The sequence below is a fragment of the Ciconia boyciana genome, chromosome 4 (genome assembly GCF_034638445.1).
Source record: "Ciconia boyciana chromosome 4, ASM3463844v1, whole genome shotgun sequence".
In the NCBI taxonomy this organism is placed as follows: Eukaryota; Metazoa; Chordata; class Aves; order Ciconiiformes; family Ciconiidae; genus Ciconia; species Ciconia boyciana.
The window spans coordinates 28,696,948-28,722,502 of record NC_132937.1 but is presented as its reverse complement, the minus strand read 5'-3'; the positions used below and the strand labels follow the sequence as shown (position 1 = coordinate 28,722,502).

Here is a 25,555-nt window from a genome sequence, read left to right as displayed (position 1 = left end):
TGTTGATCAGCACCTCTCCAGGAAAACCAGGAAATAACAATTTGGAAAACAAATTTAAACCTCAAGAAACAAGAAGATACTAAATTTGTCTTAGTTTATCTCAATACACTCTCTTAAAATACAATAGAATAGAATATTTCAGTTGAAAGGGACCTACAATGATCATCTGGTCCAACTGCCTGACCACTTCAGGGCTGACCAAAAGTTAAAGCATGTTATTAAGGGCATTGTCCAAATGCCTCTTGAACACTGACAGGCTTGGGGCATCGACCACCTCTCCAGGAAGCCTGTTCCAGTGTTTGACCACCCTCTCGGTAAAGAAACGCTTCCTAATGTCAAGTCTGAACCTCCCCTGACGCAGCTTTGAACCATTCCCACATGTCCTGTCACTGGATCCCAGGGAGAAGAGATCAGCACCTCCCTCTCCCCTTCCCCTCCTCGGGAAGCTGTAGAGAGCAATGAGGTCGCCCCTCAGCCTCCTTTTCTCCAAGCTAGACAACCCCAGAGCCCTCAGCCGCTCCTCACAGGACATGCCTTCCAGCCCTGTCACCAGCTCTGTTGCCCTCCTCTGGATGCATTCAAGGACCTTCCCATCCTTCTTAAATGGTGGGGCCCAGAACTGCACACAGTACTCAAGGTGAGGCTGCACCAATGCTGTATACAGTGGGATAATCCCCTCTCTTGACCGGCTGGTTGTGCCGTGTTTGATGCACCCCAGGATGCGGTTTGCCCTCCTGGCTGCCAGGGCACGCTGCTGACTCCTATTGAGCCTGCTGCCGACCAGCACCCCCAGATCCCTTTCTGCAGGGCTGCTCTCAGCCACTCCTCTCCCAGTTTATACTTGTGCCTGGTGTTACTCCGTCCCAGGTGCAGAATCTGGCATTTGGACTTGTTAAATTTCATGCCATTAATCATTGCCCAATAATGTACTCTTCTTTCCAAAAAATGTATTGTAGCTTTCTGTCTTCTGCAATAAGCAGCATAGTGAGTTCACACAACATGGGTACACTAGGAAAATTCTCAGAACTTCTGTTTATCTCAGGTGTACCCTCTGCAATGTCATAAGCATATGTAGCATACTTACAAGTGTTCCATCAGTGTGAATTAAATCTTTAAAGTAAGAATAACCCACAAATTTTGCTTATGCTTGCATACCCCACATTCTTAAGCAGAAAAATATCCTACTCTGACCTCAGTATTCTATCATAGCATGAGCTATATAGATGTTGATAGAAGTTTCTTGAGTCTTTGAATGTATTTATGAAATAATCATGATCTGTATTCTGGTTCCTTTCGGCTCATTTTTCTGTCTGTTTTTTCCATGTCCATTCATTTACTTAAATAGCACCATAGTGATAAGAAAGTACACATGCCTCTCTTTTTTCCATAAAGGATCTGTGCTCAAAGGAAGAAGGGAAGTATTCTTAGGTGCAGAAACAACATTTAGGTCAGATTCCTTATTGTATATGTCCTTTCTAATTTTGAGGCTTGTTTTTGTCTTTGAATCAGGAAGACTGCAATGACATTCTTTTAAAAATTGAGAGAGAAATTAGTCAGAAATTGTCAGGAATCCTTCAGCGAATTATCTTGCTCTTCTGGGCTGCTCATTGTTCCTGCCCTGCAGCGCAGTGGTATATTGCACAACTGAAGTGGGCAAGAAAAGTTATGCAAAAAGTAAGCATTTAACTTGTTTTTTTGTAACTTGATTATCAGTAGTAAATATTACTGACAAGCTTGCAATTGCATTGCAGGAGTATTCAGTCTCATCTGGACTTTGCTGATGTCATGTTTTTTACATGTCATCTTCTCATAGTTTTACACTCCATGTTTGGTTCTTTTAGGAAACCAGAACTTAAAGATATAGGGTATCATCTACTTCATAGAAGTGTCTCCTTTTACGTGTCTTTCTGTACCTACTTGGTAAAATACGAACTCATTTCTTTCTCCATTTGAAAGAAACAAACTAATTTTAATTGGCAGTTATAGCTGCTAACTGGAAGTGTGTTCCAGATCACTTAGGGTTGAATATGTAACAGAGAATGTGATACTTGCTTCAGGTAAAGTGGTCATCGTAGTGCACAGAGCACAGGGCTTATAAGATCTCATTCTACTCATGTGCATTTTGTTTGCACAGAACCAAGCTTAGAATAATTTTGTGTAACCTCAGGCTTTTCTTAGATCATTGTTAGCCGCTTACAGAAGGTTGACTTGCTACAGAAGGGTGGGTGTGTGACTGTCTGCCTTCCCTCAACCCCTTTGCACCAGCATTCATGCAGTGATCCAGATCTGGAACAGGTCTGACTGATAAATATTTTGCTCATTGCACGGTCACACTTAATGCTTAATGCTGGCACAGGGAGGTGATCAGAAGTAGCAACTGAAACGAGGGAAAACTAGTCTGCCTTGGTTGACAGCAGCCTGGACTGTGCTGGATTAAACTGGTTTCGTAATTGTGGTCTTAGTTCTTCTTATACTTTGTTGCTCTTGTATTTCATGGTACTCATGATTATCATGCAAACAAAAGCATTCTTTGTGCCATAGCTCATACTAAACTTATTCCTTTAAATGAATTTTCAGAATACTGATTTGAAGAAAAATGGAAAGCAAGCTTAAGGGAATTTTACTGATCTTGGTAGTATTCTGCTAATAATTGAGAGGCTGTAAATTTCATAGTGATAAATGCAAAACTTTAACTGATTTTTATTTCCATTTTGACATGCAAACAAAATTAGTTTATACATGTATAAAATGGCAAATTATATTTAAATAACTGTTTGTTTGTTTATTTCTTTATTTTTACTACTATAGATTTGAATGAAAGGATCTTTTCCTTCACTGAGTCCATTCCCAGAGACTTTGCTTCATTACTCCAATTTCCACACTGTTTTCTATAGATCTACATCTTCTGGAGACCATCAGTTTGATGATATTTCCTGTAAAATTTTAGGTCTGTATGCAATAAAATAGAATAATTTAGTGCTGAAAAAAGAACACAAGAGAGAATCCACAGGTACAAAGAAATTCTAATCAGCTTGAAATATTATACTGCAACATATGCAGAAAAACATTCCCTTTCCAGCTTTTAATTGTGTTAATTATCAAAACTCTTAATCCAAAAGTTCCTGTTCTAGATTTTTGTGTATGTTACAGATCTGACAGATGTGAAAGAACATGAATACTAAGTGGGACTAAAGAGCTCTAGCTGCAAAGCACTATTGAAAACTCAGTAATGTGCAATTTTGTTCTTTAATTACTGTTAAGATAAATAATGTTAATTCCTTTCTTCTAGCTAAAAATCTCAAGCTATTTTATTTCATTTATTTAAATAGAATCTCACCATATTGCATGTTTGTGTTATAGGTTGGTTCAGAGAGCTATGTGCATTGTGTTGGATGTTTCATGTTCGTGAAAGATTATCTGACAACTGTAGGCGGTACCAAACTGCAAGGGAAAACATTAACAATCAGAAGGTAATTATATTACTAATACAGTAAAGATACATTTTAATTGCATAAAGCTATAAGAAGAATTCTAAGGATGTGCTGTACATTTCTGTGAGGACTCTTAATTGCTTAGTAGGACAAAATTAGCATAGTGATATGATGTGCAGTAAGTATTTGATGCTACAGAATAGTGCTGTCCATGTGAACTACATTTTTCTAATGTTATTTCTGTTGCGTTTTTGCTTGGTATTTAACTCAAATAATTGAAGAGATATACTATCAGAAGCACAATAGTTTCTACGCTTTTTGTCTAGCTAAAGGGGTTTTTTTTGGTTTTTTTGGTGTGGTGTTTTTTTTTTTTTTTAGATTAAGTTTTTTAGATTTTAGATTAGATTAAGTTATTTTGGGTGTTTCCTGACCAATGTGTATTTAATGTACTATCTTTGCATGAAGCAGGTTTTATGATGAAGGTTGGGTCTTCAGTTTTCAGAAGAATAATGAAAAATACTAAAAATGAATCATGTCTTCTCTACTTATACCCTCATCAATTGATGTTAAAGGTCAAGGAAGAAAAAGAAAGAAACTCCTGGCATTATGGTATTTGTCATATATTCTGTAACAGTACAGATGTTGATTTTTGTCCTATCTAGTCTAGCAACTCAGCTGTCTTTAGCAAAGGTTGCTTCCTTTTTAAAATGAGTCCAAAATTTCTCTTCACCAGAAAAATCAAGCTTCAAATAAACAGAATGGCTCTGTTTCAAATAGTACAATATTCTGATTTTTCTGTGCTTCATGCGACAGTGACAAATGAGATGGAAACCACTGACTGTTTCAAAATAAACTGATCCATCTTAAAAGCCTCTCGGCTGTCTTAATTATCTTACTCCCAAGAAAGAATTTATGATCCCCTTAAGTCACAGTAAAATTATTTACTTCATCTGGTAATTCAGTATATTTAATCAGTTACAGCTAGTTTAATAAAATCCTTAGGTTTTACTCTAAATGACTGCAAACAGACTCTTCAGCAGAGTGGTAAAGGAATTCTTTCCTAAGCTGGTTTAAAAAAAGCTCTTTTTTTTTTTTTTTTTATTTTATTTTTACATATGTTATGGTCCATTACAACCTTGATCTGTCTCCTAGCATCATATACTTCTCTGCTTGGCTGTTAAGTTAGCGGGTTTAATTTGTGTTGGCTAGGGAAGAATCATTACGATTTGCAATGTATGAGTAATTTAGCTGAAATATATTGTTCATATCAATTAAAGTTTATATAGCAAGGTGGTTTGGTTAGGATCTGAAGAAGAATGAATATGATGCCTCTACAGTTGAGCATTGTCTGAATGCAGTGGAGTGGGCTTGTCGAATGCTTCCTTTCTGCAGGTTCATGAATGTTGAAGAATTAGTTCAAGATGTAATTTTAAGTCTGCTTGGGGAATTGCCACCAGTGAAAAAGGTAAAAGACATTAAAGCTAGAGCAAAAGCAATAGAGATTATCACAAATGTTTCTTCTTGTAAATGCTACTGGATAGACTTTTTGGTGGTGTAAGTTTGTTGGAAACTATACCTTATGTGTATGTTAGCTACTTGAAAAGATACTTATTTTGTGCAGGTGGCAGAGATTTTCGTAAAAGCATTTCCTAATCCTGAAGATATAAGGGTTCCACTAAGAGATAAGTATCATGGTCTTCAGCAGCGACTCAGACACAGTATTGTTAAAGGTAATGTGCATCCTTCTTCAGGAAATATTAAATGAATTTTCTTTTTTACCCTACTTAGTAATTAACTTGTGACAATACCTTCTTTCATGCCCCATGTAAAATAATTATAGTTTTCAGTTAGATAACTTTGAGAGAGTTTTGTGACAAATTCTGTATTTTCTTTCTGATATGTCTATACCAATAACAGAATATCCAAGTTGATGGTGTTTCTTCACTTTATCACAGTTTCTGTTTGTGTTTCTAAATGCCTATAATTTATGATGATTCAAAGTTCATTATGTCTCAATTTGAGAGAATAAGTGAAAACTGAGAAGTTTGCATTTAAAATCTCTTGGTTTTCTTTCTTTGGATAGGTCCTGAAAGTGAAGAAATTATGTCTGTTGTTATATAGGCTACTGAAAAAGTGAGAATTAAGTCCTTGAAATGTGTAATAAGGAACATAGGCCCCATAGAAATTAATATTTGGGAGCCAGAAGAAGAGGGAGCAGCAGATGATGAGGAACACTGATGACAGTGAAAAATGACAGATTCTCATTAGGCACTAGTCTAAGCAGAAGCACAGCACACTTACTGATCTTGGGAATCCTCAGGTATATAGTGATGCTGAAACAGCAGATACACTTTCTGATGCTTTGCTTACTGAAGAAACGAGAGCTCAAACACCTTCACTCCAAAGGTATGAAAAAAGTGGCAACAGAAAGCTTTTCTAATAAAAATAAATTAATAAAATAATTAAAAAAAGTCTCTTGCTGTTCAAGTAATCTTTTCGCCAAACAGGATAATTGTCACTTTGGGTAATTTATCAAAGGAAGAATTACAAATTTACTAAATCTTAGAACTGCCAATGTTATATCAGTTACTAATATGTGACTAATATGTTCTTGAAGTGCATATTATTATCAGCTATGACAAAGTTCGTATATGATACTGCTGAGTTGCTGTTTATGTAAAAAATATGGATTTTGCATTTGATTAATTTACCACCTTAACATTGTATTAATACAAATTTGGTTTTGTTAGTTTCCTGTTTTTAACAATAGAGGAAGAAAAGGATCTAATGTTGCATTTACTTATTTTTTTCATGTAATTCGTAAAATTGATTTTGGCATTAATGGTACTTATGTTTGTGTGTTGTCTTACAGGGATAATGACCATCAGAGACAAGGAGAAATAAGTAGCAAAAATGCCACATACAAGATAAAAGCTCTTAACTGGAAAACAAAACATAAAGACAAAATATATGGAAAAGGCATGCATAATCAATGTAATTTGCCTATAGTTGGTGCATGGGAATTCGAACGTGATGATGATGAATATGTTGGTTTTTTAGAACTCTTTTTGAGTTATGTTCTTGAGAGAGACCTGGTAAAGTACAGTGACCTTGGAATTCCATTTCTTACTAGCTTTTCTGGACTTCTTCGAGAGCATGAATTAAACTCTCTCTTTTTTGATGTTCATACAATACTAAAACATCAACAAGGCAAAACTAGAAGCCAAAGTGTGTTTAGAGCAGGGTCCTGCTATACTGTCACCCTGGCATCTTGTGATCCTGAAACAGTGTCTGTCTGTAGTGAAAACCAAAATATTTTGGAAAATCCAACCATTGTACAGTCCATTGTACAGACAACAGAACATTCTGTGTGTAACCTAATGAAACAACTTAATGAAGGATTATTTGGTTTAAAATACAAGTCAATTTACAAAGCTCAGAGTGACAATCAAGGTGTAACTATTACACCAGCAAGCCAGACCTTTCCTAACCATGCTTTCTCTAGCCTGCAAACCCAGGCAACTTCTAAATACATTTACAAAACTGTTCATATAGTTGATATTGTACCAGGAGGATGGGTAAATTTAGCAATATTGCAAAATTGCTTGAGTGCATAAATAGATGGTCTAATAAAAGACTGCTCTGTGGTTCCAATAAACAATATTCCTTAGAAGAGAGTCTCCCAATGATACATGTGAAAACAGCAGCTGCTGTCCTTACTTCTTTATGGCTATTAGAACAGTTATACAGGGATGGATCTCAAGCAAAGAGCATAAAATATAAGGTAAGCAAAAGGATGGGATTGGTGTCAGTGACATGTGTGAGTTATGCCAGTAAAGAAAATCACACACATCTTTTACCTCATAGTTCCGTTCTCAATAAAACATGGAATATTGATTAATAGCCTGTCTTTTAAGGGTTGCTAGGAAAAGAGAAACATCTCGGGAATACTGGAATTCTGTCTGTAGGAAGACTTTGGTTGGAGATTAAAGTCCTCTCTACAATTCTTGTTTAAAATCTAACTCATTTATCTAGATACCAGATTATTTGAGCAAATGCTTACAAGTTAAATCACTGTGTCTAGTTTTAGACGTAATCTTTGAAGAAAGCTAGTATTGGAGATAGACTATGGAAAATCAAGACAAAGAATAAATAAATAAAAGTTTATCTGGGGAGTCTTGAATTTAGATTCATTTGTCTTTGAGGACAGGCAGATACAATCTGACTGAAGTATTTAAACTAGGTAAAGATTGGTGAAAAGTGAATTTTGAATTTCTATCTAGCACTGTTAGAGTTGGAGAATGTGAAGATATTTTCCAGAAGAACCCGATGAGTATTGCTTTATTTTATATTTAGTAACAGCTGGATCATTTATCCTCTTTAATTAAGTCTGCATGAAAGGCTTTGGGGGGAGAGGTTTTTGGTTTGTTTTTTGTTTTTGGTTTTTTGGTTTGTTTTGGGGGGGTTTTTTTGAGAAGACTTTTCTCCCAGATCAAAAGAGATTTTTCTCTTGGTTTTGGTTTGTATTTTCTCTTTTCTGACAAATGCCACCTGTATTTTATTTACAACTTACGGGCAAAATTTTGTGCATTCATCTAACTGCATGATTATGTATGGCTTTTTGCCTCTCATGCTGTCTTCAGTTATAATAATTTAGAGTAGTTTAATACCAGTTTTGTATTATGGGTGATGAAGGCCAAATCTTATTGTATATCTTTGTGTAGAGTATATTTAATTGTCACATAGCATCAGTGACAATTGATGCTGACAAATATCTCTTATTTCATGATTCCTTTAGATAATTCAGAGGACCACTGCTTCACTTAATGCAAAAAGGGGCAAAACTCAGGTTCCACAGGCAACTGTAAATCCAGAATTTCTCAGTTCTATAATAGAGAAAAGGATATGAAGCATAAACATACTATATGACATTGTATTTTTTTAAAGTATCAGGTATCTTTTTTTAAGTAGTGAAATTTTTAAATTTTTATTGTTATTATTAATAGAGTCCAGGTAATCAATATCTGAAAGAATTTACGTCTCTATCAGAAGCCCAACCTAAGGCAGAGAAAGAAAGTAGTGTGGATGAAGGCTCTTCAGTACTGGCAGATCCTGCTGATCCAGAGCATAGAAGCCTATGATGATCTTTGTGAAACCAGTTTTGGGTAAATTTGTTTTTTTAAGCCTAAGAACTCTAGTTGGTTATAATTCCTTGGCTAAGCAGCATGTCAATATGAAGACTTCTATTGTTATTACATGTTATATACATGTTTAATTTTGAGTGCAAAGTCAAACTCACGCATATTGTTTACAGCTGCATGAAGCAGTCTGTTACATTACTAGACGTTATTCCCAAAATATGATCCTTAGTTATTATATATATTCTGTGTCTGTATAAATTAGTAATTCCACTAGAAATTTTAAGGTGTTCTCTTCTATACTGTGATGCCTATTATTGTTGAGAATTTTTAGGATTAATAGCCTTGCTTAGCACTAGAAGCTAAAGTAGTTGAAGCCTTAGGCTGCAAGAGCTGACCAAGAGTAAACTTTTTGATAAAACTAATGCTGCAAACACAGAACTAGCTGAAACCAGCAGATGCAAGCAGAATGAAGAAGATAAGGACCAAGGAAACAATTCCAAGAGAATGACGTAACTTCAGAAGGCGGCCAGCTCAGCGACCAAGAAAACCAATAAGAAATCAAGAGACCTCTGACCAGAATTAAGTGATTGGACTTGGTGATCAGGTGATGGGTAGTACAGGTATAATTGGAGTGTGCGATCTGCAGTAGGGGTCCCTCTTTGGAGGCACCCAGCTTGAGCTGCTCTGCATGTCGGATAAATAAACCACTTATTTACTCAGCAGATTGGCAACTCATCTTCTTTGAGCAGGAACCTAGGGCTGAGCCCTGTTGAGGTGGCACCCACATAATTCCTACCATGGTCTAGGTGTTGGCGGCATAATTCCTGCAACAGTTTTGATGACCCAGATGGGGGAGGTGGCATCTGCATAATTCCTAACATGGACTAGGTGGCAGCTGCATAATTCCTGTTACAATTATCAACTTTGTAAAAGAGAAGAATCTGAATTTTATTATGCCTCGTAATATCACATGCAATTGTGTCAGATCTTCTCAAATAAATGACCACATTTGTAATACGAAATATTCAGGGGATCTAAATGATTTTGGTGATTCTGTTCTGTGCTCCTGCTACTTTTCATAAAAATATGAAAAAATCTTAGGTGCCCTCTTTAAGCATTATTAGCGTTAATAGTGTTGGAAGCTGACATTCTTGAATATTGTTGCGTAGTTGTTACAAGACTTCACTTTTTATAGAACTTCAGTAATGAGACATAACATAACGCTTGAGACAGAAAAGCAGATTAAATATTCTCCAACAGCAGACATATCTCTAGGTAGAAAACAAAGTAGCTGTTGCATATGAAGTGAATTGTACATGATTGTTTATAAACTTAGTGATGTGGAAATGGGCTCTAGATTTCTGATATAATTGATATAATGGTATTCGCAAAGAATTCAGATAACTTCCACTCTCTTCAGTGTAATTTTCCTTATGCTGGGATGAGAGTTCACAACGTTAGTTTATTTTTTCCCTGGGTCTGTAATCTATCTATGTTCATATGTGTGCATATCAGAAAAATAGATGGAAAAGGCAGTAAATATTTTATTTGTTAATATCTTACACAATTCTGGAGATGGAGATTCCATAACCTAAAGGTGTTTGTGACATTTCTTTTCATCTTCTGCTGCACTAAAGAAACAAAAGATCTTTGGTATTAGTATTCTAAGACATTGGTGTGTGTCTTCTCTGACAAGATTTTTTTTTTTTTTTTTTAATAAAGGAAGCTTCTGTGAGGGAGATAAATGTATTCTTAACCAGATGATTTTGAAGTCATGGTGCAGTTTATGCCTTCCATTTTCTTTTTGGTAGATCATGTGTGTTGGTTAAATTTTTCTGGAAACAGCCCATCTGAAAGACTATACCATTAATGTCAATAAAATATTACAGCTATACAAAAAAATATTAATCTTGGTGTATTGGGTTTGCGTGGCAAGGTTTTGGTAGCGGGGGGGCTACAGGGGTGGCTTCTGTGAGAAGCTGCTAGAAGCTTCCCCTATGTCCGATGGAGCCAATGCCAGCTGGCTCCAAGATGGACCTGCTGCTGGCCAAGGCTGAGCCCATCAGTGACAGTGGTAGCGCCTCTGTGAGAACAGATTTAAGAAGGGGGAAAAAACCCTGCTGCACAACAGCAGCCAGAAGAGAGGAGTGAGAATATGTGAGAGAACCAACTCTGCAGACACCAAGGTCACTCAAAAAGGAGGGGGAGGAGGTGCTCCAGGCACCAGAGCAGAGATTCCCCTGCAGCCCATGGTGAAGACCATGGTGAGGCAGGCTGTCCCCCTGCAGCCCATGGAGGTCCATGGTGGAGCAGATATCCACCTGCAGCCCGTGGAGGACCCCATGCTGCATCCCCATCAGGATGCACCTGAAGGAGGCTGTGACCCTGTGGGAAGCCTGCGCTGGAGCAGGCTCCTGGCAGGACCTGTGGACCTGTGGAGAGAGGAGCCCACGCTGGAGCAGGTTTGCTGGCAGGATTTTTGTGACCCCATGGGGGACCCATACTGGAGCAGTCTGTTCCTGAAGGACTGCACCCCATGGAAAGGTATGGGAAAATAATGGAAGATTGGTGAGGAGGATTGTAAACATGCTCAAGTGACCTGCAGCTGAGGTGTTGAAAAACACATATATCATATTAATCATTGTTTAGTCTTGTCTGCTTGACAAGTAGAACATCTGTGTTTAGATAACATAGGCCTGTGATAGACTCAGAGGCACCCTATCGAACATGCTTGAGATTCCTGCCCTGCTGTGGGAAAGATCAAAGCACAGTGGTAAACTATGCCTGTGTGAATCCCTGATATACAGGCGAAAACAGCAGGTTTGTCGATCCTCTAGCATGGACCAAGCTCTGCAGTGCTTGCATCCCCACTTGTGTGCCTCTGTCCAGGTGCTGCTTCGGGGATCCCCCAGTTGGCGAGGTAACAAAAATAAATTTACTCCTTGCATTTCATCCATGGTTTTGTGGTTGTTTCTGCGTCCTGCCTGTGCCGGCTCACACAAAAGGACCCACGCTGGAGCAGTTCGTGAAGAACTGAAGCCTGTGGGAAGGACCCACATTGGAGAAGTTCATAGAGGACTGTCTCCTGTGGGAGGGACCCCACGCTGGAGCAGGGGAAGAGTGTGAGGAGGAAGGAGTGGCAGAGACAACGTGTGATGAACTGACCACAACCCTCCTTCCCTGTCCCCCTGTGTCACTTGGGGGGAGGAGGTAGAGAAATGGGGAGTGAAGTTGAGCCTGGGAAGAAGGGAGGGGTGGGGGGAAGGTGTTTTAAGAATTTAGTTTTATGTCTCATTATCCTACTCTGATGTGATTGGTAATAAATTAAATTAATTTCCCCAAGTCGAGTCTGTTTTGCCCGTGACAGTAACTGGTGAGTGATCTCTCCCTGTCCTTATCTTGACCCATGAGCCTTTTGTTATATTTTCCCTCCCCTGTCCAGCTGAGGAGGGGGAGTGACAGAGCGGCTTGGTGGGCACCTGGCGTCCAGCCAGGGTCAACCCAGCACACTTGGTTTAAGTGAAATTTAGAGAGAAAATTTATATGATCATTGATTATATCACAGCAGTGTTTATTTTACAGTTACATACTAGCCTGCAATCTGAGAGGAACAGCATACTTAATTAAGTCAGATACTTACATTATTTCTGCTGTTATTATCTTTTGTAATTCCAATTACCAGAATGTCTACAAAGTAAAAATATTTTTATAAGAAGGTAATTAATCATGGGAATTATTTTGTACCTCATATGACTGAAGATCTTAATGAAGTGGGACCATTTGTTCAGGAGGAGTTAGATGTAACATCAGAAAGTGAAGGTTTGTTTTTATGGTATATCCTTTTACTATGGTCTGACATATAAAACAGTACAAGTTTTGCCTGAATAGGATTATATGTCCCTCTGTTTATTTAATCAGAAATGGAAATAAGTTTTCATTGTTCTATTGAAATTATTATTGTATTATTATTGTATCAGTTTTATAACTAAATTTTATACAATTGCTTTATCAAGACTTTTTCTGATCAGTTTTTCACTTATGTAAGTTTTTTGCTATATAGGAAAATGTATATTAACATATTTAATTCTCTTATTTACTTTCATTCCAAAATATTCATGCAAATATGATTTGAAAATTGTAAGAGCTGAATATGCATAGATTAAGTTTATCATATTCCTACCATGAAAATAAGCTTTTTTTTCTTCTTCTGGTGCATGCATCATCACTAGTAATAACACAAATTTTGAATTTGCTGAGAGATCTCTCAACCCCTTTCTCCTCGCTAGGGGAAAAGTGGACTAATGTAGCCAGTTGGCAGAAATCACATAACAATGCTCTATGTCATGTAGTTTTTTGATTTAGACTAATTGTGTTTCTTTTGTAGAGTTCTTTGAAGAGCTATATGAAACTCCAAAGAGCTCCAATAGCTCTATCAGGATCAAACCTGTAGAACATCAAAGAGGAAAGGCAAGTTACCATCCTTGCATAGAAGCATCAAATTATTATGAATACTGTTTTCAAAATATTCTGAATTCCTCAATATACTTCAGAAATTGAGGGCTTAAAGTGTTTAGAATTGGTGAAATTTTTTCCCTACTTAAATCAATAATAAAAGTCACAAATAATTAAACAGTAGTAAAGTGAGATCTGCTGTGAGCACTTTTGAAAACTGATTCATTGTTTGTAAAACTAAATGTGTGTGTATGCCTATATAAACAGATAAATATAATTATGTTAAATCTATATAATGTATAACACTATAAATATATAAGATCATGCATGCACACATATATACAAAAGCATGTAAATTAAAAAAATACAGATGATCTTCTGGTTAATAGACCAGATTCTTATGTTTATTTTGTTATATTAGCAAGCTGTATTAACAAGTTTTTATTTTTCTTTAAAAATGTGTGCTTTCTCTGAAGTTGTCACAGGGTGATTAAGTAAAGACTCTACCACTTGTTTGCTTGCTTGCTTGTTTTTAAATTAAATGTATAAAGATGTTTATTTTTCTCCTGTCTGAAAACTCAGTCTGGATCTGTAAACAGGCCTTGTTCTCATGCATCATCTCTTGTCTTTGAAATTGGCTAAGGGCTATTATGCTGAAATGTGAATTGCAATAGCATCGGTTTGCTTGCCTGTAGTACTCTAGATTCAGTGCAGTTAATAGGATTAGAAACAATAAATGTATTATGCTCTTCAATTCTATAGTGCATTTTACTATAGTGACTCTGTGGCATGTGTAAAATCCTGCATTTGTTTCAGTTTCTTAGTTTGTAAATAGTTTGTTTATAATAGGGTTGTTTCCATGTTTTTATCCTTACCTAGGAAGTGCAAGATTAGCAGAGTATATTTCCAGGGTACAATATGGATATGAATTTGAAAATAAAAACTCTTAATAATGACTTTTAAGAAAAGATGCTTGGATGAATCATTAGGATATCTCCTTATTTCTGATCTGTAGCTGTCCTCTGAAAAGTATGTAATTTTGATTATTTTTCAGTCAGATTTTTTTCAAGTGGCTGATTAATCAAAAGTATGTTTGCCTTAGGCTAATACAATAATACTTTATTGAAGCAGAAGGGGGATATAAAAATATACAAGTTCAGATGCATCTTTTTATATTCCAGCACGTCTCCATTTCAGATAGTCCTCAGGAAGACCAAAAGGTGGAAAAAATAAAGGAAGGAAAGGCTGAACAGAATGCGCGAGAGACTTTTTGTTGTTTTAATTTCTCTTTTAACTTTGTTTAAAAATCTAAAGTATTTTTTTAAATTATGGAATCCAGTCCAATCTCAATGGGTTCTTGCTGTTGTTTATATCAACAAAGTCATAGTTTGAAACAAAATTTAAGTCATCTTCTATTTCACGTATACAAAGTGCTGCGTGGATTATTTTAGCAATGATCAAATAAAAGACACATGGTTTGTGGGAAGGTATATTTTGTATCTAGGTAAAGGATAGTGAATAACTGGAAAAGGTTTCAGGTACACCATTACTTCCCCAGACTTGAAATAGGAGCAGCATCTTCAGTCTAAATACAGGTGGAGAGCTGTTATTCTAGGAAACTTAACAGTTAATTTGTTACGCAATTTAGAAGAAAGAGAAATTGGTGTCTAGGAAGCAGAAGGTAAGATAAACATGGATAGGTTAGTTCCTGAAAGAGGGAGGGAGATATTTTACACAACTTAAGAAATTCAAGAAATTTACTTCATTATGATCTTTTTTAAAATTTTATGTTTTAAAGTATCTCTACATTTATAATGCAATGTATATCAAATTATAGAAAAAGTCCATAAACCTGATCGTCACATCATCTGTTTGAATAGATTACTGCTCAGTTTGATTTCTCTGAAGTTTTTCAAGAGAAGAAACTCTATATTCTGTGAACACAGGGTTCTTTACCATGAGGACTCTTGGTGTTTTGAGATTTTTTTCATTTGTTTTAATGATAGAAAAAAATCTGTCTATTTTTATTATTTCAGTTAGCTTTCTTCTTGAATCCACCAAATTTGTTTGTAATAATGAAACCTTTTCCTCTGATATACAGTGCCTGAATGTCTTAATATTTAGAAAATCTTCTTAATTGTGATGGCATATAAATAAATATTCCTGTGTATGTACAATGTTTGTTAAAAACTTTAAAATGGCCTAATTTTTAAAAGACTTAGAATTCACTACTATTTTAAACGGATATATTTTTGTTTTGAAAGAAACAAAAATAACTGCACATAAGATGTCCCTCAAAGATTTCTTATGATACTGGCTTTTCTTTTTTAGGAATGCAGATTTTAATCAGATTAACAGTATTGCTTAAATTGAATTTTCTCTCCTTTTGTCACTCAACCTCTTTTTTGCCTGCTGTTTGTGTTGAATAGCCAGAACCTTTTCAGTGCTTTTGTTTGAGTCAGTTTCTGATTGCTAGGGAGACAAAGCATGAATGTCAATATTTGCCAGCTCAAATTGCAGTGTAATGCAGTAATTGAAGCAATGCAGGTCAGTATAGCTCTGATCAGGTGGCTTTCAGGTATTTTATCTCATACTAATTAAAATATGGTTTCAGGAGGTTATATTTATACACACATATATATGTATATAAATGTACATAAAATGAAAATAAACACTGCAAGAAATTATTGTAGTATTTACAATAGTAATTTTTTTTTCTTTCTTTATAGCATGACTGAGGTTGTTACTAGCACCATTTCTCACTCATTTTCTTTAGAACAAGATGCAGAAGTTCCCAGGTAAGATAAATCTATAATGTTGTATATAATGAAAAATAGACTACCCCTATTAAATTCTCAGTCTCAAGTAACATGTGTAGATTTGAGTACAAAATATTTGCAGGTATAGTATATTGTACCTGCAAACTGTAGTACTAAGTAGCCTTTTCTGAAACCTCTTCGTACTGTAATTCTTGAGGATCATGTACTCTTGCATGTTGACCAGAATATCACAGGAATCAAACATATTAATTCAGAGCTTCCAAATTTCAAGAGAAGTGATACTTTTGTTTTCTGGTTCCAGACAGAATCATTATAATTGTATAATATTACTATGGAAGATACATTGTTACATAAAACACCTAAACAAGAACATTATAAACTTATATTAATTTTAAATAAAATTATTAAAATGTATATGTCCTACAGCAACTGCTAGATACGCATAAACATATACATAATATTTCTATAAACAGGGAGAAGGTTGGAATTGGGAAAAGGGGTCAGGAGTCCATCTCTGGCTTTCACTTCTAGAACAGTCCTCTATAATATGAGGGGTTTTTCAGTTTAGAGGAAGATCTGAAGTACACATCCCTTCAGATCCCATTTTCATGTGTCTCTAGTCTCATTTCCTTCTTGAGTTTTTCATGCCAGCTTTTTTAAAAAAACCTTTCTCCAACTTTAGGGTTTCGTGCCATGCTTACACATTCTAATTGTCTTCCAAAAGATTTCCTGTGCCCCTCACACCTATTACATATCCAAAACCTTTCCAATATTACTCATTAGCCATTGCTTTACACTTCTGTTTTATTTCTTCATATGTTTGGAGACCATCCTATTCAGTTGTGAAAAATCCTCCAAAGGTTGCCTGTACCTGTAGCAGTGTCAGCATTTTTCTTAAATAGAGAAATGTCTTTTGGGTCAATTTCTGTTGATATAGATAAAGTCCTTCAGTTTCTTTATAACTTCATGTAAATACTAACCCTCTCTCCTTCATTTAAGTACTTCATCTACTTAACAGTCTTTACCTACTATAAGATCTAATTATCTCTGTGAGTAATTGGAAAATTCAATATATTGATCATCTGGTACATGTTATTTTAATTTTAATTGTTTTCTGATCTGAAATTTTGTTGTTGATTTTTAATTCCAAATAGATAAAGGTGCATTTAATAATTTAAGTGAAAGTAAATCTGACATCTCTCTTATTTCAGCTAATAATGTCCTTATCCATTTACCATCACCTGTTTGGTTTTATGACTAAAAGGCCCTCTTTCTGTCAAATCATTGGTTTCTGCCTGTATCTAGCAAAGATAACATTTCGGATACCCCTGTGACTAAAAAAATCAGATAGAGCTTATGTCTTTACTACTGTTTTTCATTCAGTATATTAGGAATCATTAGGAAAAAGATGTCATACATGCTCTCCAATGAAGATTGTGCAGTGTTAATTATTAAATTGTTCCCACAAATTAATTATGCTTTAGAAAAATTAAGATGTCTTTAAAATTTGCTGGATTGATTTAAGACAACCTAGTATAGGTGTTCGGAACTACAAATGTTTTTAATACTTTTGTTCTTTTCCTTCTGGTCTTAAGTAATATAGAGACTTCTCTAAGTGATGGTCAGCCTTCTCAGACTGTTGTGTCAACTATGTCAAGTGTTGCCTCCAATACTTCCATTTGTGCAAAGAAGCAAGACGTCAAGAAAGAAGTCCCTACAGAAGATAAACTAAACACATCAGAAACTGTCAGGCAGATGCTCCAAGATGAAATGTTTAAGTTAGTTCAGGTGAGAGCATCTCATTATTGAAAATAGCATTCACAGTATAAACTATGCAATTTAAAACAATGGGGATAGTTACTGTTTTAAACGTATTCTGTGTTTTGTTATTTTTAAAAGAGATTTCCAGTGCCCCGTAACTACTGTGAAAACTTATTTTAGACTTAACTCTTGCTTTTGACTCAAGAAAATGAGTAATATAATAATAAAAGTTTGAGTATGTTTTACTTCACATAATGCAGTGTGCTCTAATAGTATAGGAAAAATTCTGAAGCTGTAATAACTTTGCAGCTATACTAGGATTTAATTTTTCTTAGTACATAGAGACAATTCTATGCGACCTTACATTTACTTAAATTTCACAAAAAAGTGAAGGAATTTGTCTTGCTTTAGCATAACCTGTCTGTGGCAGGTATTTAATGTATCTTAAAAGAAAGTCCACTACAATAAAAATAATACAAATGAATCATTATTGAAACTTTGGGATGTTGTTTATTTTGTCACCTATATTAACAGGATAATGAACAGTTATAACATAGCCTAGACAGAATTTTTGCTAAGATCCCTGTTAAAGGTTTTTACAGTGTTAACTTTGTGTGTGTGTATCCAGCTACAGCAAATCAACTTCATGTGTTTAATGCAAGTAGTGCAGTCATCCTTTGCCAACCTGCCAAATGTGCAACAAATTTTGCAACAGTATCAATCCGTTCACCTGGAAGGAAGCCAGCCTGCACACACTGCCAAAGGCAATGGCCCTCTAAAAACACAACTGCCCACTCAAGAAGATAAAGGAAAAACTGGTCAAAAGAGCTCTGATTTTCAACCAAGGAATAGTTTAAGAGATGAAAGGAACAATGGCCATATAAAAGTAGGTATATCAAAGTGTAATTTATGAAGACTGTTCTGTATATCTGATAAGTTATCTGTCCTGTTAAATTAGGAAATGTTTTTGTAACGATTGCTGTAGACAAAAAAGATTTATACCATTTTTGTGCATATTTTAGTGCATGGTTGCTGTTTCAAGGTACTTGCAAATGCTCTTTTGTTTGCTTTTCTGATTTAGAATCATCTGAATGTGAATGTTTCCTTAAGCCTATTAGAAAGCCACAGCAGAGAAACAGGATTTATGCCACTGTCTCAAGATTTGTATTCTTCATCACCTGCTAAACCACTTCATCTCCTAGCTCCTTCCTCAGACATCCAGAAAACACCCAAGCTTATCCCTATTGAAAAAAAACCTGAATTACTCAAATGGATTTCCTTTGCTTAAGCTTGAATCAGGTTATCGTTTCAAACCGGCATTTTTACATGCAAGAGAAATGTCATCAGCTTTTGCTAGACCACCCCCAGTACCACGAGTAGCTTGGAGTTCATCAGATTCCTTATGGAACCATCAATCATCATACACACCAAGAAAGAGTAAGTCAACAGCACATTTGAGCATGAGTAGATATGACCCTGAGATCCCAAGGCAAATGCATGAGGAAGAGAAAAGATGGGCAGAAACTGTGCATAAGGGACCTCCCAAACACCTGAATCTAGATCAGCATGAAGGACAGCAAGAAGTTGCACCTCGACAGCAGTTCTCTGCAAATGTGAATATGGACAAAGCACTGATTACCCAGAACCCTGCTGGTATTCCACTATTGCACTTGCAACTTGACCCAGTACCTAGACTTCCACCAGTTGTAAGACAGCCAATCACTACTTTAATTACCTGTTAAACCTGTAACAAAGGAGACTGACTGCAGAGAAACACTACAGCACACAGGAATATCACTCCTCCATGCTAATTTACCTCAAAAAAAGAAGGTACTGGATTTTAATAATATATTTTTCTAAGTTGCAGGGATTTTTTCAGTTTCATGGTTTCTTATTAATCAAAAATAAGTTAATGTTTCCAGAGTATGGAATTTGGAAGTGTTCAGCACAGCTACCAGAAGGGATCTGGAACTATGGTACCTTCTTATTGGCATGTCAATATGAGATGGGCTGCAAGCTTGGAAATGTTTTTAGCAACCTTAGATTGATTCCACATTTCATAGTTCATCAACGTTCAGCCCATTAATAATGAATGTAAGGAATTTACTATCTAAAATACTGGATAATATTTATATGGTAAAAAACAGTTCTGTTTTTACAGAAATTTAAATAGAATTATTTACAGAAATACAAAGAATGCAGTAAGAAATCCTCTTTTGAAAGGGCAGAAATGGAATGCTGAAAGGCTTGGTAAGAAAACCTTATCTCCTGGATGTTGAGAACTTGATGTTTTGAGAAATGTTGTTCTGATAGACTCTCATATGCTGGCCCATTACAGTTGAAAAGAATGGAAATGTTTTTCCTTGAAAGCTGCTGCTTTCTGTCCTTGTCTACATTGCACAGTTCCTAGTTTCATCCTCAACTACCTACATTAGAAATGCAAATATTAGTGAAATACGTTCTGTGGAGAAAATTCATGTCTTTTAGGTTACTTTCAGGAAATAGTTTACATATGTACACATTAGCTGAGATTCTGGTCTGATGCTGTTAATACTACATTTTCACTTTCTCCACAAATTGCTACAGGAGTTGTGTTTGTATAACTGAGATCCAAACTGGACCTGCTCTGTGCATCCAATGTGACTGGGGTACCCCTTTCTGTTTCCTTTATCATTGTTTCATTTTTGCTTCTTTCTCTGAACACTTTCAGGCACCAAAACTCATTCCACTTCAAGATCTCATTGCATTTGAGCAATGCCACCAGCATCATACTGTGTCCAATACTTCCTTTGGGCGAGACCAAACTGAACCTTTCCAGTTACTAAAAACTGTACAATATGCATTTTACAATATGCAATATGTACAATATGCATTTATTTTTAATGTCAACATATTCAGGTTGATATATTTCTGTATTTTATCCCATAGAGTATTTAACATATGTATTATTAGCTTGTGTACAAGCACAAGATTTTTATTAACAAAGGCTGTTCCTGTTTCAGGCTTTCACATATGTGGAGATCTATGTGATAGGTATGTATTTTGACACTGGTTTTGTTGAAAATTTGTTTACTTTAAACTCCTACCAAAAAAGGGCACTGTCAAGGTGGAACTTACATAAAAATCTAGGCATTCATTTTCAAAATGAATGAAAGCCTTTTTATTAGTTAATTTCAGGCATTTACTCTGGCTTTGGTAGTGCCTGTTAGATCTACTTTATGCAAAAGCTGCAGAAGCATCCAAAGTTGCTTTCTAGTTACAGGTAACGGACCTGTTAATGTACATGCTGCTATTGCCTATGTGCATTTGTTATTTCTCCTATTTGCAAACCACTGTTTTTGAACAAGTACATGTAACTGCTGCTAGGAGTCATCTACTGAGGCCAGCTATCACCAGAAAGTTTTTGAAGAGTTACCATATGAACAATGTAAAGCAACAGACTGAAAACTTCAAAACTGAAATGATTTTACACATTAAATAAAATGGTCTGACATACATATTTTTAACTGTTAACTGCTGTTAGCCTTCTGGATCCAGTTTTACAACAGAAAACAGTAGCTGGCTTCCCTTTCTTCCTGGTCATTCTGCTCAGTTATCCACTGTCCTGGTTTCAGCTGGGATAGAGTTAATTTTCTTCCTAGTAGCTGCTCTAGTGCTGTGTTTTGGATTTTAGTATGAGAATAATGTTGATAACACGCTGATGTTTTGGCTGTTGCTAAGCGGTGTTTACACTGGTCAAGGACTTTTCAGCTTCCCCTGCTCTGCCGGGTGCACAAGAAGCTGGGAGGGGGCACAGCCAGGACAGCTGACCCACACTGCCCAAAGGGCTATTCCATACCATATGGCCTCATGCCCAGTATAGAAACTGGGGGAAGTTGGCCGGGGGCAGTGATTGCTGCTCGGGGACTGGCTGGGCATCGGTCGGTGGGTGGTGAGCGGTAGCATCAATTGTTTACCCCCCCCGGGTTTTGTTCCTCTCTCTCTCTCTTGTTTTCTTTTATTATTATTATTATTATTATTATTATATTTAATTTCAATTATGAAACTGTCTTTATCTCAACCCACGAGTTTTCTCACTTTTGCTCTTCTGATTCTCTCCCCCATCCCACCGGGGGGCAGTGAGCGAGCAGCTGCGTGGTGCTTAGCTGCCGGCTGGGGTTAAACCACGACAGTCCTTTTTGGCGTCCAACGTGGGGTCGAAGGGTTGAGATAATGACAGATCTGACCAGAGCGTGTTAAAGAAATTTGTTATAAGCATTCATTATATTAGTTTAGTAGTTGCTGGTCACAATGTCGATTTACTTGTTCTCAGAGTTGTGTAATGTAACACCTTACTTGCCATATATACTCTTTATCAGTATTTGTGTGCTGTTTATCACCTCTGGGAGATGGATTAAAGATATCACTTTGCTGTATTGTGTGACACTGGCTTATGCTATTATAAAGCTGTTGTTCATGAAATGGATCTTGTCCTTGTACTCACCGTTGCCGTCACCTCTGTGTTTCGGGAGCCATATATCGGGAATTATTGATAATTACACTTTTTACCTTTTCTCAGAGAGCCAAACTATGGGGGGACAACTTCTTCCATCTTCCCCTTCTCCTCCAGGCTAATTATAATAGCTCTTGAGGAAGAGAAGAAGAACTTATAAATGAGATGGAAACCACCTGATCCCTATCCCTGAGTGAGCTGCGAGATATGCGAAAAGATTTTAGCCGTCGCCCAGGCGAGCACATTGTCACCTGGCTGCTCCAGTGCTGGGATAGTGGGGCCAGTAGCCTGGAATTAGAGGGTAAGGAAGCCAAACAGCTGGGATCCCTTTCTAGGGAAGGGGGCATTGACAAAGCTATTGGAAAAGGGGAACCAGCCCTCAGCCTCTGGAGGCGACTCCTGTCAGCTATGAAGGAAAGATATCCCTTCAAGGAAGATGTTGTATATCGCCCAGGCAAGTGGACCACCATGGAGAGAGGTATCCAGTACCTGAGGGAATTAGCCGTGCTGGAGGTGACCTATGGTGACCTGGACAACGAGCAGTTACCCAAAGATCCAGATGAAGTCCAGTGCACATGACCCATGTGGCGGAAGTTTGTATGGAGCACACCAGCGTTATATGCCAACTCATTGGCAGTACTGACCTGGAAAGATGGAGAAGGACCAACAGTGAATGAATTGGCTGGCCAACTCCAGGAATACTAAGAAAGTCTCTCTTCCTCCCTCGTCTCAGCTGTGGAGAAACTGTCCCGGGAGGTCCAACAATTCAAATAGCATATGTCCTACTCCCCACCTGTATGGACCAATATCTATCATCTCAGCTATTAGGAGTCAGCATTCCTCTGCTCAAGAGAGAGGATATAGAGGGTGCACACCACGGGGCACCCGGTGGTTTTACCTGTGTGACCACGGAGAGGACATGAGGAAATGGGATGGAAAACCTACCTCAACCCTAGAGGCACGGGTACGTGAGTTGCAAGGAAAAACAATCACCAAAGGAGGTTCTTCCAGGAAAACTGCTGCTCCGGTTTCCAGTGGACAGTTCCCCAGACACAGTAAAAGGGCTGATCTTACTCCTGATTTTAATGAAGGGACTTCTGACTCATATGTACAAGAAGTAGGTAATGAATACCATGACCAGGACTAGAGGGGCCCTGCCTCCAGCCAGGTGGAGGAAAGGGACAACCGGGTTTACTGGACTGTGTGGATTCGATGGCCTGGCACATCAGACCCACAGGAGTATAAGGCTCTAGTGGACACCGGTGCACAGTGCACCCTAATGCCATCAAGCTATACAGGGGCAGAACCCATCTGTATTTCTGGAGTGACAGGGGGATCCCAACAGCTGACTGTATTGGAGGCCAAAGTGAGCCTAACTGGGAATGAGTGGCAAAAGCCCCCCATTGTGCCTGGCCCAGAGGCTCTGTGCATCCTTGGCACAGACTACCTCAGGAGAGGGTATTTCAAGGACCCAAAAGGGTACCGGTGGGCTTTTGGTATAGCTGCCTTGGAGACGGAGGAAATTAAACAGCTGTCTACCCTGCCCGGTCTCTCAGAGGACCCTTCTGTTGTGGGGTTGCTGAGGGTTGAAGAACAACAGGTGCCAATTGCTACCACAGCGGTGCACCGGAGGCAATATCGCACCAACTGAGACTCCCTGATTCCCATCCATAAGCTGATTCGTCAACTGGAGAGCCAAGGAGTGATCAGTGATCAGCAAGACTCGCTCACCCTTCAACAGTCCCATATGGCCAGTGAGAAAGTCTAATGCAGAGTGAAGACCAACAGTAGGCTATCGTGGCCTGAATGAAGTCACGCCACTGCTGAGTGCTGCCGTGCCGGACATGCTGGAACTTCAATATGAACTGGAGTCAAAAGCAGCCAAATGCTATGCCACAAGTGATATCGCTAATGCGTTCTTCTCAATCCCTTTGGCAGCAGAGTGCAGGCCACAGTTTGCTTTCACTTGGAGGGGCGTCCAGTACACCTGGAATCGACTGCCCCAGGGGTGGAAACACAGCCCTACCATTTGCCATGGACTGATCCAGACTGCACTGGAACAGGGTGAAGCTCCAGAACATCTGCAATACATTGATGACATCATCGTGTGGGGCAATACAGCAGAAGAAGTTTTTGAGAAAGGGAAGAAAATAGTCCAGATCCTCCTGAAAGCTGGTTTTGCCATAAAACAAAGTAAGGTCAAGGGACCTGCACAGGAGATCCAGTTTTTAGGAATAAGATGGCAAGATGGACGTCGTCAGATCCCAATGGATGTGATCAACAAAATAACAGCCATGTCTCCACCAACTAGCAAAAAGGAAACACAAGCTTTCTTGGGTGCTGTGGGTTTTTGGAGGATGCATATTCCAAATTACAGTCTGATCGTAAGCCCTCTCTACCAAGTGACCTGGAAGAAGAATGATTTCAAATGGGGCCCTGAGCAACGAGAAGCCTTTGAACAAATTAAACGGGAGATAGTTCATGCAGTAGCCCTTGGGCCAGTCCAGGCAGGGCAAGATGTAAATGTGCTCTACACTGCAGCCGGGGAGAATGGCCCTACCTGGAGCCTCTGGCAGAAAGCACCAGGGTGCTATTTATAGCTCAGTGGGCCCATGACACCTCAGGCCATCAAGGAAGAGATGCAACATATAGATGGGCTCGTGATCGAGGGGTGGACTTGACCATGGACACTATTGCACAGGTTATCCAGGAATGTGAAATGTGCTGCAATCAAGCAAGCCAAGCGGTTAAAGCCTCTGTGGTATGGAGGGCGATGGCTGACATATCAATATGGGGAGGCCTGGCAGATCGATTCTATCACACTCCCACAACCCCACCAAGGCAAGTGCCATCTCATCTATGAAATACAGTATTTCCCTTCCCCTGTTTTTAATCAGTCTTTCAGAGTTGTCCCAGGCTGCTCTTTTGTACATATGTAGAGAAAAGTGATACAGGAAAAATGGTTATATCTGCTTAGGCCTGCTTCTCTCCCTCTCCTGTGTTGCCAACCCATTAATATATACTTGATGCTTTTGTTATAGGCTTTTCTCCTGAAATCATTAGATGGAGGGATTCTCAGCTTTTTTGGTTTTTTTATTTAAAAAAAGCATTACAAAATTCAGATTGTACTCTAGCAAACTCAGCTCAAAGTGCAACCTTGCTCATTTTTTAAAATTAGTTATTGTTAGGAAAGACACTGATTTTTAGGAAACAGAAGGTGAGGCCATTTGAAACTTTGAGCTTGACAGTGAAGGCATCTCCTTAGGAATGTTAATATTTTAAGCATATGAGCTATGGAAGGTGTGACTGCATGCTTTCAGTATATTTTTAGAGCTTGGAAGTTTATAAAGACAATCCTAACTGAATCTCCTGGTAGGGCCATATGCTTTCATATTGTTTTTCATTCTGGAGAGCGTCTTAAACAGTAACTTTCAAGTCAAATAGATCTACATTTTGAGAGTGAGAGATTGGAATGAGACCACAATACAGAATAAATTA

At 37.7% G+C, this 25,555-nt stretch overlaps 1 protein-coding gene across 1 annotated transcript in view; it reads left to right on the top strand.

The window, feature by feature from the left end:
- Positions 1-25,555, top strand: part of CPLANE1 (ciliogenesis and planar polarity effector complex subunit 1) — a 56,919-nt gene that overhangs the window by 19,890 nt on the left and 11,474 nt on the right. Inside the window, 22 exon segments of the mRNA XM_072860898.1 lie at positions 1,487-1,674; positions 2,809-2,947; positions 3,361-3,470; positions 4,735-4,896; positions 5,053-5,161; positions 5,515-5,675; positions 5,678-5,719; positions 5,722-5,837; positions 6,304-7,001; positions 7,004-7,215; positions 8,438-8,547; positions 8,549-8,596; positions 12,255-12,391; positions 12,957-13,044; positions 14,208-14,282; positions 15,754-15,822; positions 17,400-17,592; positions 18,194-18,451; positions 18,647-18,820; positions 18,822-19,298; positions 19,300-19,395; positions 20,276-20,395. Coding sequence (XP_072716999.1) covers positions 1,487-1,674; positions 2,809-2,947; positions 3,361-3,470; positions 4,735-4,896; positions 5,053-5,161; positions 5,515-5,675; positions 5,678-5,719; positions 5,722-5,837; positions 6,304-7,001; positions 7,004-7,215; positions 8,438-8,547; positions 8,549-8,596; positions 12,255-12,391; positions 12,957-13,044; positions 14,208-14,282; positions 15,754-15,822; positions 17,400-17,592; positions 18,194-18,451; positions 18,647-18,820; positions 18,822-19,298; positions 19,300-19,395; positions 20,276-20,395 — 3,782 coding nt within the window.